The sequence below is a fragment of the Lynx rufus genome, unplaced genomic scaffold (assembly GCF_022079265.1).
Source record: "Lynx rufus isolate CCGP_SWC_20201006 ecotype Redwood Valley unplaced genomic scaffold, mLynRuf1.p SCAF_26, whole genome shotgun sequence".
NCBI lineage: Eukaryota > Metazoa > Chordata > Mammalia > Carnivora > Felidae > Lynx > Lynx rufus.
In genome coordinates, this window is record NW_025814841.1 from 3067624 (window position 1) to 3083118 (window position 15495).

At 39.2% G+C, this 15495-nt stretch overlaps 1 protein-coding gene across 2 annotated transcripts in view; it reads left to right on the forward strand.

Moving 5' to 3' along the window:
* Positions 1 to 604: 604 nt before the first annotated feature.
* LRP12 (LDL receptor related protein 12) overlaps positions 605 to 15495 on the forward strand; it is a 75267-nt gene continuing 60376 nt past the window's right edge. For both annotated transcript variants that reach the window (XM_047088970.1, XM_047088971.1), the window contains exon 1: positions 605 to 713. In XM_047088970.1, the coding sequence (XP_046944926.1) occupies positions 635 to 713 (79 nt within the window). In that variant the 5' untranslated portion in view covers positions 605 to 634. The remainder of the gene's footprint in view (positions 714 to 15495) is intronic.

Sequence of the window (15495 nt, forward strand, 5' to 3'; positions counted from 1 at the left end):
GGGAACCTAGCGGCCGGCGTTCGCTTGCTCGCTCATCGATTGGCACTGCCTTACTCATCTGGCTCTACTCGCGGGGAAACGGTCCCCGAGACTTGGAAAGACCGGCTGAACGCGGGGCGGGAACCAAGGCAGGCGGGCCAGGTGATTGCCGATCGCACGGATGAGCGCGGGTCCCGGCTCGCGCTCCGTCTGGCGGGTGGCGGCGCCGGCTAGCCTGTGCAGTGCGAGGCCGGAGTCGGCGCTTCCGCCGCCCCCTCGCCCAGCGCCTGTGCGCGCTCGGCCTGCCCCTGCCCCGGGGAAAGCGCCCCGCGTAGGGCTGTCGCGCCGCCGGAGGTGGGAGCTGGCGTGCTGCGGAGGGAGGGCCGGAGGGAGGGAGCGCGGGCGGGCGACGGCGGTGGCCCCTCCCCTCCCCCTCCCGCCGCCGCGGAGCGCGCAGGGAGCAGCCGGGGGCTCGGTGGCGGCGGCGTCTGGCCCCAGCTGCTCCTCCTCCTCCTCCTCCTCCTCCTCCTCCTCCTCCTCCTCCTCCTCTTTCTCCTCCTCCTCCTCCTCCTCCTTCTCCTCCTCCTCCTCCTCCTCCTCCTCCTCCTCCTCCTCCTCCTCCATCTCATCCTCGCTCCCTCCATCTGCCGTGGTTATGGCCCGTCGCTGGAGCACAAAAGAGTCTCCGCGGTGGAGGTCTGCGTTGGTCTTGCTTTTCCTCGCCGGAGTGTACGGTAAGTGTCCGCGTCCCTGCCCCCCGCTGACCGAACAAAGCTGGGGCGACCCTGGGCCCCGAGGCCTCCAGGACAGGGGTTCCCCGGGAGAACCGGGGAGAGACCCCACCGCCGACGGGACAAAGACCCGGCGAGGGGTGGATGCCCCGGAGGGGTGTCCACACACGAAGATGCTTTCGTCCGCTCACCACCTCTAGACCCTCGGGGTTGTCGGAGAGGGGTTTGGGCGTCCCGGCCGGAGGGAGTCCCGGTGGAGCGAGGGGGTGGTGGGCGGACTTCCCGACCTGGACTCGAGGGCCCCTTGCACAATCCACGCACACAAAGATGTATGACTGTGAGAAGGAAGAGGAGGTCGCCCTCGCCGCTCTCGGGACGGTCCTGCCACCCCCGACCCTTCCGGGGTCAGGAAGTTCTCTCCCCAGTGAAATTCCCACCGCACCAATTCCCCATTCTCCCCACTCCCTGAAAAAGCAGCCTACCGCTCTCGTCCCACTCCTGCACCTCGGAGGCCGAGGCTCCGCTGCTCCCGGGCGTGCTGGATCCTGTCCCTTCTCTGGGAGCAGTACGCGGGAGAAGGCCAGAAAATAGTTTCCAGCCCCACCTCACTCTCTCCCTTAGGGCGTAGATGTCTGCCCCGACTCCTGGTTCATTTGTCATTTCATCCATCATTGGCCGCTAATGTTGTCACTGTTGCTTCATTCCAGTCTGTGGATTGCGTTGCATATACTCACTCCTTTGAGGTTGAGAGAAGGCTGGAGACTGTGTGCGAGGTCTAAGCTTTATGTTACATCAGGGTCTGAACTAGAGCTGAATGGAATTAATTAGAACATTCATTGCTTGAGACTTTGAGTTCCACTTCTGACTTCACCGTTCTTAGTTTATCAGTTGAACGCATTGAAAAGGTGTTTCTGTGAACACGCTTAACATTTACTACTTAGCGTGGTGTTTGGATATCTTCAGAAGGAAATACTGTAAATAGGAGTTGCCATTCCTTGAGAAATTTCACTTATAAGACGTCTAAGTCATTTGCCACGAACACTAATTCCACTAATGGTATGGTGATGGGAGTTCAGTCAGTATGTACTTCGTGAGCAATATTACCGCTTTTGAAGCATTTATCTGTGGAATCGAATGCGATGGTAACTGTTAGAACCTGAGAAATTACTGCAAATGAATTTAATGACCGTAAGTTAACATTTACTAGCAACCAAAATAGTTTTTCAGTGTGATTCAAAATGTGTTGCTCTCTGCCTGATCTGATTAATGTATTATTATACTGTATTATATATATTATACATTATATATAGTGTGCATTTTCGTTTGTTTAGGGCAGGGGAAGGTTTGCATTCGACGTGGTAATTGTGAATGGTATGCCTGTGTGTGATCAGAAAACCCTGTGCGTGACTTTTGAGTATTAGTTGCACCGAGTAGCTGTGATTCCCACTTGCATGATGACTTGTGGGTTTGGGTCTACACCAGAGATCAATAAGCTATTATGTTGTTTCTTCTAGCCTGAAGGTGGGTATAGTTCTGCCCTAGGTTTGGTGTAATGGCCCAGAAGAGAGAAGAAAGCAAGAAGGCATCTTTAATCTGGGGTGATTAGAAGTGTCCTGCTTTGTCCTCTGCTATAGTCAGAATTGAATCCTAGAGATGTCTGATCAGAATAGATAAATAAATGAGCTCTTTTAGCTCTTTCATGAAAATCTGTGTCATTAGTGTTTGAACTAAAAGTCTTTTTGCCTCCAGGGATAAGAGGCTGTGAACCTTGTAATTTGTCTTGGTACATTCTTTTGTACTTGTACACAAAACGACTTTCTAGTAGGTGCTTATCAAAGATTTATCTTTTGGAATTTATGTTTAGTGACGAACTGTTGGTAGGCAAAGAAGGAAACTCCTTTTCCAACAGTGTGGGACCATGTTATAAAACTAGCAAGTAATTGTGCCAGGGTTGATGTCTCCAGCCACAGCAAGTTTCAAAGTATAAGAAAAAAGGAGGTAGTGAGCCAGGCAGAATATTAAAACTATGTGAGCAGAGACCCTTCACCCTGCAACTGGGGAAATTCTCTTTACAGCTATACTTTTGTCCTCTTTTGTCTGTCCAGCCATATGTGGGTTTACATGAGAAAAAAAAAAAAGCTATAACAATAATATGGGGGGATGTGCTTCTATATAAATAGTGGGGTTTGTTTAACTTGAATATGCACTAGTGAGGAGTATTACTGAGAAATACTCATCACACTGGGCCTTTAGAACAGATATTAGGTGTAATTTATGAAACTGTACCTTATGCATCAAAACGTGTTTTTAAATGGCTTCAAAAATAATTAGAAATTATTGTTAAAACAACTGAGTGTTGAGAGTAACTCTTAACATAGGCTCAGTGAAAAAAAGCAGGTTGCTCAATATGTAGGCAGTTCCAAACTAACTCTTCACAGAATGAGTCTTCTGCATTAATGGCAGTATTAAATGGCTCCAGGTTGTGTCTTGAATCTTGGAACATTTCATGTATCTTTTTAAAAAATCTGGGGGCGCTTGGGTGGCTCAGTCAGTTGAGTGTCGTACTCTTGATTTTGGCTCAGATCAAGATCCCAGGGTCGTGGGATGGAGCTGAACGCGGAGCCTGCTTAAGATTCTCTCCCTCTCCTTCCTTCTCCCTCCCTCCCTCTCTCCCCTTGTCCCCCTCTCCTCCCCACCCCCCCACCTTGCTCAGGGCTGCACTCTTTCTCTCTCAAATAAATAAAATAAGTCTGCTTATTTTGGCTTTTATTCTCTTCACATGGCCATTTTAGTGGCCTATGTTTGTGACTGTTAAATGTGACCATATTAGTGGAATAGTGTGACTGTTTTACTTCCAAGTTACTTTTCTGAATGTTAAGGCCTTACTTGAAACTCTAAATTGTGATATGGAATATAGTAATGTTTTTTAGAAGTAGCTGTTTGTTTGGTGGGGTGCCTGGGTGGCTCAGTCGGTTAAACGTCCGACTTTGGCTCAGGTCATGATCTCACAGTTTGTGGGTTCGAGCGCCACGTCGGTCTCTGTGCTGACAGCTCAGAGCCTGGAGCCTGCTTCGGATTCTGTCTCCTTCTCTCTCTGACCCTCCCCACTTGTGCTCTCTCTCTCAAAAATAAATAAATGAAAAAACATTAAAAAAAAAAAAACGAAGTAGTCGTTTGAGAACCAATAATTATCTTTCAGGAGCTACTCTATCTTAGCTGCTATAACTTAACTATTGAATGTCCCTGAGAGTTAGTAAAAGTAAAAGTAAAAGTTGACTTCTGTCTTTGGAATTTGGAAGGAATAAGAACATTAGTGGAAACAACTGTGAGCTTTGCTGGGCACTGTCCTAGGCCGACTATAGGAGAAGGTGCTTTTTCAGATCTCACATAGGGATGTCTGGCTTTTGCAAGTGCATGGAGGTTTCCAGAAACTGTGTCCTAGTCAACAGAAGCTGTTGATTGGCTCATCTCCCAAGCCATAAGTTGGTAATTGTAACAGTTCCATTGTTTTATCCTTTTTCCACTTCCCGATCAGTGTTTTCTAACTTTTTTTTTCCTTACTGAAACCCACCCTTAAAATACATTTTATGTTACTCCCAGTACACAGACAAAACGAAATAAATACCATGAACAAAACCATGAAATAATACTTTTACTACCTGTGATGCACCCAACATTCTTCATTTGCTGGTTGGACTCATTATTTTGGACCCATTAATAGATTGCAGTTCCTAGTGTGAGAACATGGCCCTAGATGAAGTTTTAAAATGTAATTTGAAATGTTTGTGGTATTTGTATATCATTTTACAATAGCCTTGGAGAACTGCAGGTGGTTAGTTTGTGGCTACTTGCTGCCAGAGCATTTGATAGCAGTAAGAACTCTTCTTGGCATACATGACTGGCCTGTGATAAAATTCTTCTTTGAACTGGTTTTCGGCTAATTATAGTCAAAAGTCTTTGCCATACACAGTACTGTTACAGAGGGTTGTGGTAACATAAAATACTCTTTTTACCTTGCATTTTCTATCTAATGGTAAATCTTTTCCCATGAATTTTGTGGAACATTCAACAGCATTTTATAAATTTCCAGTTTAAGGATAGACTAGAAGTTCCAATTTTAGAAAGGTTGTAGAAATAACTGGAACGTGAGGAAAAAAATCTAAACCAGATTCCAATTACTTCTAAAAAAGTCAAGCTTGATTACATAAAATATGTTGAATAAAACTGAATTAATTGCTTAACATAAACCCTTCCTTGGGTTTAGAATCTAAATTATATCCATATCCTGGGGAGAATATGAAGGTATACAGCACATTTCTTAAAAATTATTAGCAGTTATCGGGCAGAGACTATTAAATGACCACTGTCAGAGGGCTAGCTATGTTCTAGGAAGAATATGGTGGAGATTTGAATGATGTATCATAAATGGTTTCGAAGGTTCCTAGAAAGTAAAATCTCTGACAAAAACATAAAAGTGATGTCAGGCTGAAAAGTGAGCAGCAGTTAAAGAAAATGGAAAGAAAAGACTGACTTTTGTGGTTAGACCATTTAAAGCTTATCAAGAAATTAAGGGAACAGTGAAACCTTTTTGTGTGTCTGATTTGAGGTGTTTTTGTAGTTGAGGTTTTTTCTTGTTTTTTTTCTTTTTCTTTTCTCAATGCTCTTACAGTTTAAAGAATGAAAGGTAAAAAAGGGAGGTAAGTAAATATAGATGAGATTTGTATAGATTTAAGCAAATAGAACATGTTTTTATTTTAGAATAAGTATTAATCTTGTTTTTTCTGCAAGTCTTTATAGGTAAGTGGAGGTTGTTCTAAACCTAGGAATTGAAGTTGAGTTAATGATCTCTAATTTCTAAGGTTACCTTTCCCTCTTGTTTTCTTTTTCTCCTCCCCCTCCCCCACCCCCACCGTTTTTTGGGGAGAAGTGAGTAATAGATGTACACTACTTATTCCCATTTTCTAAAGCATAGGATTAGATCCTGCAAATACAAGTTACCAGTCCATCTGTTGAGATGCATATCATCAGTCTTTTAAGTATATGCAACAATGGGTTTATATATAGATCTATCTTTCTATGCATATTTTCAATACTGAATTAGCTTAAGGAATTCTCACTGTCTAAGCAAAAGAAAGAAGGGAAGGAAACTAACGTTTATTAAATTAAGTTTGTAACATTTATTAAGTTCAGATTCTGTGCTTGGTTTTTATTTATTGCCGGTTAATCTTCAGTAGGTCTTATTCAGCAGTCCTATCAGGTGTTTGCCCCTTTTCTATAGAAGAGAAAATTGAAGCTCAGAAAGGTTGTGCCTTATCTAAGATCCAACCACTAGGGAGTAGTAGAGCTGGGATTGTAACCTAATCCTGTCTCTTTACTCATTCATTCAGTTAGCAAATATTCCTTGAGCGTTCGCTTTTGTCTGGCACTGTGTAAGGCACAACAAGCTGATGGACCTAGTTTCTGCCCTCATAAGGTTTATAGTCTAGTGAGTAAGTTACAGTAAGAAACTCACAAGAGGCTGAGATAGTGAATAACAGACACGGTAATTAGAAGACTTCCTTGCAGAGACATTTGTAAGACCCAAAGGATGGCTAACCATATTATGATTGGGAAAAGAGATCCTTGCACTTGGGAACCACGTTTGAAAGACCCAGAATCAAGCAGGTGCTGATGTAGAAGAGCTGATGTGTTGTAGGTAAATGAATAAAACCAGTGTAGATGAGCACAGTGGTCATAAGGGAGACCGACAAGGTGAGCTTAGAATCTTAGGCAAGAACTCAGGGCTTTGGAAACCGTGGTAAAGAGTTTGGGTTTATTTTAAGTATAACTATATAAGAGGTTTAAGTGGACCTGGTGTGATTTACGGTTTGAAAAGAGTCACTTTTGCCCGCTGTGTGGAGACTTGTGAAGTAGACAAGAGTAGAGATGGGGTGATCAGGCTTTGGCTGTGATCCAGGTGAGAGACATGGGAGTTTGGACAAAGGTAGTGATAGTGCAGATAGAAGAGTATGGATTGGCTTTTTGCTAGGAAAGAAAGGGATGCTTCCTCTCGTCACAAGAGGGAAGGAGGAAAATACCAGCTCCAGTGTACTTAGGCCTCTAAGTTTCAGGGTGGGAAGATAGAGATTTCTTAAAGTAATATGACATGGGATCTGGTGAGTGGAGGAGAGAGGAGAGGTTCCACAATTCATTAGAGCAGTTTAGGTCATTAGGAAGGTAAGTTTCTGTTATTCAGTCTAGAAAAGGGAAGGCTAAGAACACTCAGCGCAAGAAGGGGTATTGTGGTGAACAGCTCTACAACACATGACAAGAAGGAATGAGGATTTAGGGGAGAGGCTTAACAAGTGGCCTGCGGAGAACTCAGTTCTAAAGACTATCAGTTTTGTCAATGAAATAAGTATAGAACATAACTTTCTACAGTGTTTTAAAAGTATTTCATCTCTCTCTCAAAAATAAACATTAAAAAATAAGAAAAGAAGAGTATTTCAGGTAAGAAGCAAAGGATAGAACAAAAGTTAGATTTCAAGGACCTGTTTGCCCAAATTAAATGCTTTATATTAAGTGGTCAATTAAAGATTGCTTTATGTCTTAGAAGGGGCAACAAAAACTTAAGTGACCTTTTTTGTCTTTATTCCCCTGGGTTGCAGTTTATTTACAGAGGATACAACTTTAGAAGGTTCCAAAATTTCAAAATAAATGAAACTGACAAAGTAGTTTTCTAGTTGACTTTTAAATATTTGATAACTCACTGCCCTGCTAGTATCAGTTTACTGAAGAAGCGAAATGGTTTTACACTCACGTTCGTACCACTGAATGAGAGTGAATTGGTATCTACCTTTAATTTACTTACATTTCAGTTTTTAGAGAAACAGGAAATTGTGCTAGTCTTTTAATACTGAATAGATTACATAGCGCACAGTACCACATTTAGTAGTTGAGATTTACCTCTTAAGTAAGAAAGCAAGCCTTTCCTTAACTTAATTTCATTGATTATTAAAGCATCATTTAGGTGTTAAGTTACCAAATTGGAGAAAAGATAAATCTTTGTATCCTGTATATTCTGAATTAAAAATCAGTTTCTTGAAATTATTATTGCCCATTCTAGTGACCCTAAAACTTTTCACCAAGACTTAGAATATGAGGGTACGTATAGAGGAAACTGAATTTGATAGCAGTGATTTTGCCTAAGGTTCACATACCTCTACTGCTGTGTTCTCTACTCTTTGTGTACAGGCCCATCATTTTTTTTTTTTTTTTTTTTTTTTTGTCTACGTTATTGTAACAGCTCCCAACTAATCATGACTCTAGTCTTGTTCAGATTTTTTTTAATTTTTTTTTTAACATTTATTTATTTTTGAGACAGAGAGAGAGAGACAGAGCATGAACAGGGGAAGGGCAGAGAGAGAGGGAGACACAGAATCTGAAACAGGCTCCAGGCTCTGAGCAGCCAGCACAGAGCCTGATGCAGGGCTTGAACTCACAGACCGCGAGATCATGACCTGAGCCAAAGTCGGACGCTTAACAGACCGAGCCACCCAGGCGCCCCTAGTCTTGTTCAGATTTAATCAGATACACAGCAGCAGCAGCCAGAGTGGCTTTTCTAAAGTACAGATACAGTTATGTAACTTTCTTGCTTAAAACCCAACAGTAGTTCCCTGTTCTTAAAATACAAGCATAATTCACTCGGTCCTTCATAATCTGGCTAGTTTTTACCTTTTTCGTCTCTTGTTACTTCCCTTCACCACTCCCTACCTTCCACCATGTTTCTGCTATACTGAACACAGTTCTCTTATCTCCTGGCCTTTGCACATTCTGTCCCCTCTGCCCCTTCCCTTCCTTCCTCTATCACTTTCTTTGCTAAGCTAACTCCTGCATGTCCTTTGGCTTTCCTTTAGATACTCCCTCCTTTGGGGAGTCTTCCTTAAAGGTGCCCTTCTCAGAAGCATCTCACTTCTTCTATACAGTATTGTTATTGGGCTCTTTTACTTCTGTTTCCTCCTGGAGCAGCACTGTCCCACAGATAGATAATGTGAACCTCAAATGTAAGTCATATACCTAGTTTTAAATTTTCTAGTAGCCACATTAAAAAAAAAAGGAACAAGTGTCATTAATGTTAATAATTATTTAACTCAATACTGTATATCTAAAATACTATCATTTTAACATATAATCAATAGAATATAATTACTGAGGTATTCTACAGTGTTTTTTATATTAAGTTTTCAAAATCCAATGTAAGTTTTATACCTGTAACCCATCTTAATTAGAGTAACCACATTTCAAATGCTTATTAGCCACTTTGGAAAATCGTATCTATTAAAGTTGTATATAAACATGCCCTGTGATCTAGCAATTCTCCTCCAAAGTATAAACTCAACAGAAGTGGGCACATAATGTCTAACAAAAGACAGGTACAAGATTATTCATAGTATCCTTATTTGCTATAGTCCTGGACTAAACCCAGCCCCTGTATCCGTGGGCAGTAGAATAGATGAGTTAATTATGGTGTATTAGCATAAGGGAACATTGCAGAGCCACAGTTCTCAAACTTGTAGGTTTCAGGACTCTACAATTAAATTTAAAATGACAGTGAGAAACCCAGTACATGTGACCATGAATAGCATACATTAAATAAAAATATGTAAAATGACAACTGTTTTTTTCCAAACAAAAATTAGTGAGAAGAATGGCATTGCTATACATTTTTGCAAATTACGATCATGTCTGACTTAATAGAAAACAGGTGATTTCCCATGTCTGTATCTGCAGTCAGTGCACTGTGACATGTTTTAGTTGAAGTGTAGGAAGAAAGCTTGTCTCACATAGATGTGTTACGATAAAAAGAGAAGTATTTTAATAGCCTTTTCAGATAAATGTGAATATTCTTTGATGTGCCACCAGAATTTGAGAAGTAGTAGTTTGTTAAGTTTAGTTGCAACATGGAATCTGAAACCATATCTAAATGAACTCTGAAGGGGTTTTGGGGGTTCCCAGGAATCCACTGCCCATATTTTGAGAATAACTTTCTACAAAGTAGTGAAAAAGAACAAACTACTGGTACAGGTAGCATGGGTGAATTTCACTTGTTGATCAAAAGAAGTCAGACACAAAATTATAGAGTATTTACTATATGGTCACAATCTTAGAAGTTAGGGGGCACCTCAGTGGCTCAGTTGGTTAAGCATCCAGCTCTCTGCACTCACAGCTTGACATTCTCTCTATCCCTGCCCCTCTTCTGCTCTCTCTCTTTCAATCTCTCTCTTTCTCTCTTGCACTCTCTCAAAATAAATAAACATTTTTAAAAATTAAAAAAAAAATTTAAGAAGTTAGAATACAAGGAGAGTAGTTCCCTGTCAGTGGGAAGCAGGGAGGTTGTGATAGGATCAGCAGGGTAGCTTTTGAGCTGCTGGTCCTATTCTGTTTCTTGACCTAAGTGAGAGTTTGCACAGATTCGGGGTTCTTTGGTGATAACTTGTGGAACTGTAAACATTCAATTAATGCACTTTTTTTATGTATATCTCCGTTAAAAGCTAAGTACTTTTTTAAAAAATAGAATCATGTTAGATAATAGTATGTATGGAAAGTTCTCTGGTAGTTTATATTCTCTCTAGTGTTTTCTGCTTTTGTTCTTTAATTTTTTTCTTTGGGTTTGATAATTAAAAAGAGTTTTAAAACTTTGGAAAATTCTAAACATATTCAAGAGTAGAGAAACTACTGTAATTAACCTGATATACCCAATATCCAGCTTCAAAAAATTATTATATGGCCAGCCATGTTTTATCTAGACTTCTACTCACTTCCTAAACACAAATGATTTTGAAGCAAATCCCAGCTAATTTATTCATATTTCAGCATGTATCTTTAAGATGTGAGGGCTTTAGGGGTGCCTGGGTGGCTCAGTTGGTCAGCTCAGCACCTGACCTTTGATTTTGGTTCAAGTCAGTTTGAGTCTCGCGTCCAGCTCAACACTGACAGTACGGAGGCTGCTTGAGATTCTCTTTCTCTCTGCCCCTCCCCTGCTTGCTCTCTCTCTCTCAAAATAAACTTAAAAAAAAAAAAAAAAAAGATGTGATGGCTTGAAAAGAAAAGTTCAATACCATCTTCACACTTAAAACATTAACAATTCCTAATTATCATCAAATACCCAGCCATGTACATATGGCCCTGGTTGTCATATAAGCATGAATTTTTAGACAGTGTTTGGATCAGGATCCAAATAAGGTCCATAATCTGCAATTGTTGATACCTATTAAGTACCCCATTTTTTTTTTAATTTTAAGTGTGATATTTGCTATATAAGTTTCTGGTATTTTTAATCACATTGGAGATTTTTAAAAATACCGACATTAATAAGTTTTTGAGAATTGGTATTGATTTTGTCACATAAGTTTTTTCATTTCCAAGATGATCATAAGGTGTTTATGAGGGCCAGTGTTAGGCAAAGCAATCATACCTAACATAATTACAGATAGTACTTGTGTAAGTGAATTCCTATGAATGGAGTAAATTGAAGGATGGAATAGGCCATAACAAGTTGGTAATGATGTATTTTCTTTTAATCTGCTGGAATACACTTAGTATTTTTTTTAAGACTTTGTGTTCATATTTATGAGATCGACATATAATCCTAAATTTCTTCCTCCCTCCACTCCTTTCTCTCCTATAAACTTTCTCTCTCCCCTTTCTTCCTGCCTGATTTTCATATCTAATCCCTAATCTCTTAATCCTTTTAGATATGTTTGTAAACTTTTTTTTGATTTCAGTGGTTAGGAAGAGTATAAAAGATTTTAGCATTTCAGTTGTGATTATTTTCCTTTTTAAGATTAGGAAAGGAGAGTATGTGTTTATAATAGGAAAGCAACAATTAACTTTGTCCTGCCGACAGCAGAAATGTTTCTCATTCCTAGTATGGTTAAACTTTGTGTCACTAAGCAGGATAATACAGATGGACCTGTAAGAAGTAGATCCCTTCTAATGAATGGGCCTGAAGGCTAAATAAGCCAATAAGATACCTTAGTGGAGGTGGATGCACATCTGAAGAAGGATGAGGGGCAAACGAGAAGTCTTTGAGTTGATGAAATTCAATTTATCAGTTTTTTATTTTATGAATTGTGTTTTTGGTGTCATTTCTAAAACTCTCTGCTTAATCCCAGATCATAAAGGTTTTCTCTTATTTTTTTTCTGAAAGTTTTATTTTTATGTTACACATTTAGGTCTAAGATCCATTTTGAGTTTATTTTTTATACATTGTAAATTTTAAGAAGAGGCTCATTTTTTGTATGAAAAGTAGTTCTAACACCATTTGTTTAAAAGACTGTCCTTTTTCTGTTGAATTACCTTTGCACCTTTGTCAAAGATTAAGCAGTTATATTTGCATGAATCTATTCTGATTTTTTAAATGACAATTTTATATAATGAAGTCCAGACTTTTTAAGTGTATAATTCATTTGTTTCTTGTATGTTCACAGAATTATCCTATTATCACTATCTAATTCCAAAATATTTTCATCAGCCTGGAAGGAAACCCTGTATGTATTAACAATCACCACCCTATTCCCTTCCCCCTAGCCCTCGGCAACTGTTAGCTTTATGTCACTAAAGATTTGCCTTTTCTAGACATTTCATATAAATGAGATCATACAATATGTGATCTTCCATGTCTGCCTTCTTTCATCTGGTTTAATCTTTTCATGGTTCATGCATGTTATTGAAGTATTGAATCAATACTTCATTCTTTTTTTATAGTCAAATAGTATTTTATTGTATGCATAAACTACATTTTGTTTATGTCTTTATCAGCTGACAAACATTTGGGTGGTTTCCACTTTTTGTGAATAATGCAGCTCTCAGTATTTGTGTACATTTTTGTGTGGACATTTGTTTTCAGTTCTCTCGAGTATATACGTGGAGTGAAATTGCTGGATCTTGTGGTAATTCTTCATTTACCTGTATGAGGAAATGCCAAACCGGCTTCCAAATGGCTGTACAATTTTACACTCCTACCAGCGATGTGTAAGAGCTCCAGTTTCTCTACATCTTCACCAATGCTTGTTATTGACCTCTTTTCATTACAGGCATCCCCGTAGGTGTGAGTGGTATCTTATTGTGGTGTTGATTTGCATTTTTCTAAGGAGTATTGATGTTGAAGTTTTTTCCATTATTGGCTGTTTGTGAATGTCTATCCAAATCCTTTATCATTTCTTAATGGGTTGGATTCTCTTTTTGTTGAGTTATAGGAGTTCTTTATATATTGTGGATATTAACCCCTTATCAGGAATTCAGGAGGATGAGACATGAGAACTTAATAAACTGTTTTGTGTATTATTTGATAGTTTACATAATAAAGCCAAAAAAGATATTAAAATACTTTCCCAAATTAATTACATTAAAATTTGCATCCCCATTCTTAATTATTTTGATTTCTTAAGTTTTCATCTCCTCCTCCCTTATCATTTTCTTTATCCCATATTATGTTTCTTGAAGTCTTTGATTTTTTAAATTTTGCTAAAGTACATTCTTGAAAATGGGCAGAAAACATGAATAGACACTTCTCCAAAGAAGACATCCAGATGGCCAACAGGCACATGAAAAGATGTTCAGCGTCGCTCCTTATCAGGGAAATACAAATCAAAACCACACTCAGGTATCACCTCACACCAGTCAGAGTGGCCAAAATGAACAAATCAGGAGACTATAGATGCTGGAGAGGATGTGGAGAAACGGGAACCCTCTTGCACTGTTGGTGGGAATGCAAATTGGTGCAGCCGCTCTGGAAAGCAGTGTGGAGGTTCCTCAGAAAATTAAAAATAGACCTACCCTATGACCCAGCAATAGCACTGCTAGGAATTTACCCAAGGGATACAGGAGTACTGATGCATAGGGGCACTTGTACCCCAATGTTCATAGCAGCACTCTCAACAATAGCCAAATTATGGAAAGAGCCTAAATGTCCATCAACTGATGAATGGATAAAGAAATTGTGGTTTATATACACAATGGAATACTACGTGGCAATGAGAAAAAATGAAATATGGCCTTTTGTAGCAACGTGGATGGAACTGGAGAGTGTGATGCTAAGTGAAATAAGCCATACAGAGAAAGACAGATACCATATGGTTTCACTCTTATGTGGATCCTGAGAAACTTAACAGAAACCCATGGGGGAGGGGAAGGAAAAAAAAAAAAAAAAAAAGGACGTTAGAGTGGGAGAGAGCCAAAGCATAAGAGACTGTTAAAAACTGAGAACAAACTGAGGGTTGATGGGGGGTGGGAGGGAGGGGCGGGTGGGTGATGGGTATTGAGGAGGGCACCTTTTGGGATGAGCACTGGGTGTTGTATGGAAACCAATTTGTCAATAAATTTCATATATAAAAAAAAAAAGTACATTCTTGAATTGTATTCTCCTTCTCCCTAAGAAATATGTATTGATTGTATATATACTTAGGTATACACAGCTGAAAATGCTTCTTTACTTTGTTTTCACACTTAAATAATGGTTTGGCTGAGGGGAGAATTCCAGGTTTCAGTATTTTCTATTCAGAATTCTATACAGAATTACTTTATCATCTTGTAACTTTAGGTTGCCATTTTGATTCTCATTCCTTTGTTCCTTTGGAAGCTTATAAGAATTTCCTTTTTATCTTTGTAGTTTACAGGTTTCACCAGTATGCGTTTATGTATGTATCTTGTGTTATTATTACCGTTTGGTATTTGGTAGGCATTTTACCTGAAAATACCTAGATGTGTGGTAAAAAGATAGCTTCATGCATATGTTTTATATATTGTGTGTATCTGTATATGTGTTTTAACTCCATTATCCTATAAGTTGTCTACTTTAAGAACTGCTCTTTAGTGAATATTATATGTCTTGTCCTTATCTTTCTCATTTCTTAGAGTTTTATATCCTTGTGTTTTTATTCTCAAATGTAAAGATTCTTCAGTTTAGTCTTCTAAGTTATAATTGTCTATAATTTAGATTGGTCTATGATTCTTCAGTTAGTCTTGTAAGTTTTTTAATTGTTATACAAATATAAAATATTTGTCTTTACAAATAATTTTCCTTTTTCATAGTGACACTATTGGTTTTTTTTCAATTAGCTTTGGAACTGACGTGTGTTTCTCACCTCTCCTGTGAATTCTCTTACTCTCTACCTGCCTTCTCCCCTACTTGCACCCCCACCCCTGACAGTGTGGTAAGAACTGTGGGTCCTTTCCTCAGAAAATAATCCACATACACACATTCAGAGAAGATTTTGTATACGGTATTGTGTAATTCCAGAACTTCTGAAAGCTCATTCATGACCCCTGATGGTGTTGTTCTTGAGCCAGCTGCATTGGTGCTGCCTGGGAACTTGTTAGAAATGGCGGAATCTCAGGTCCTGTCCCTGACTGAATTAGCATCTCCAGTTTAACAAGATCCACAGGTGATATCTTTCATATTCAAATTTGAGAAGCGTTGCTGTAGAAGATGAGGGACCTCTATGGTATTGTGTATGTCATCTATATTGATTTTTTCCCTTTATGTGTGTGTGTGTGTGTGTGTGTGTGTGTGTGTATATATACATACATATATACATATATATATATATGTATATATATATATATGAATGATATATCATCAGGGTTACTTTTTAAAAAGTCATATTGCAGTCACCCAAATTGCACACGGGTTATTAAAGTAGAAATATTTTTAAATAGTTAAAATGTAGTCTTTGAATACCAAGCTATGCTATATGAAACAGCAAGAGACAAAGAGGGATTGATTTCTAAACTCATGTTTGTATCA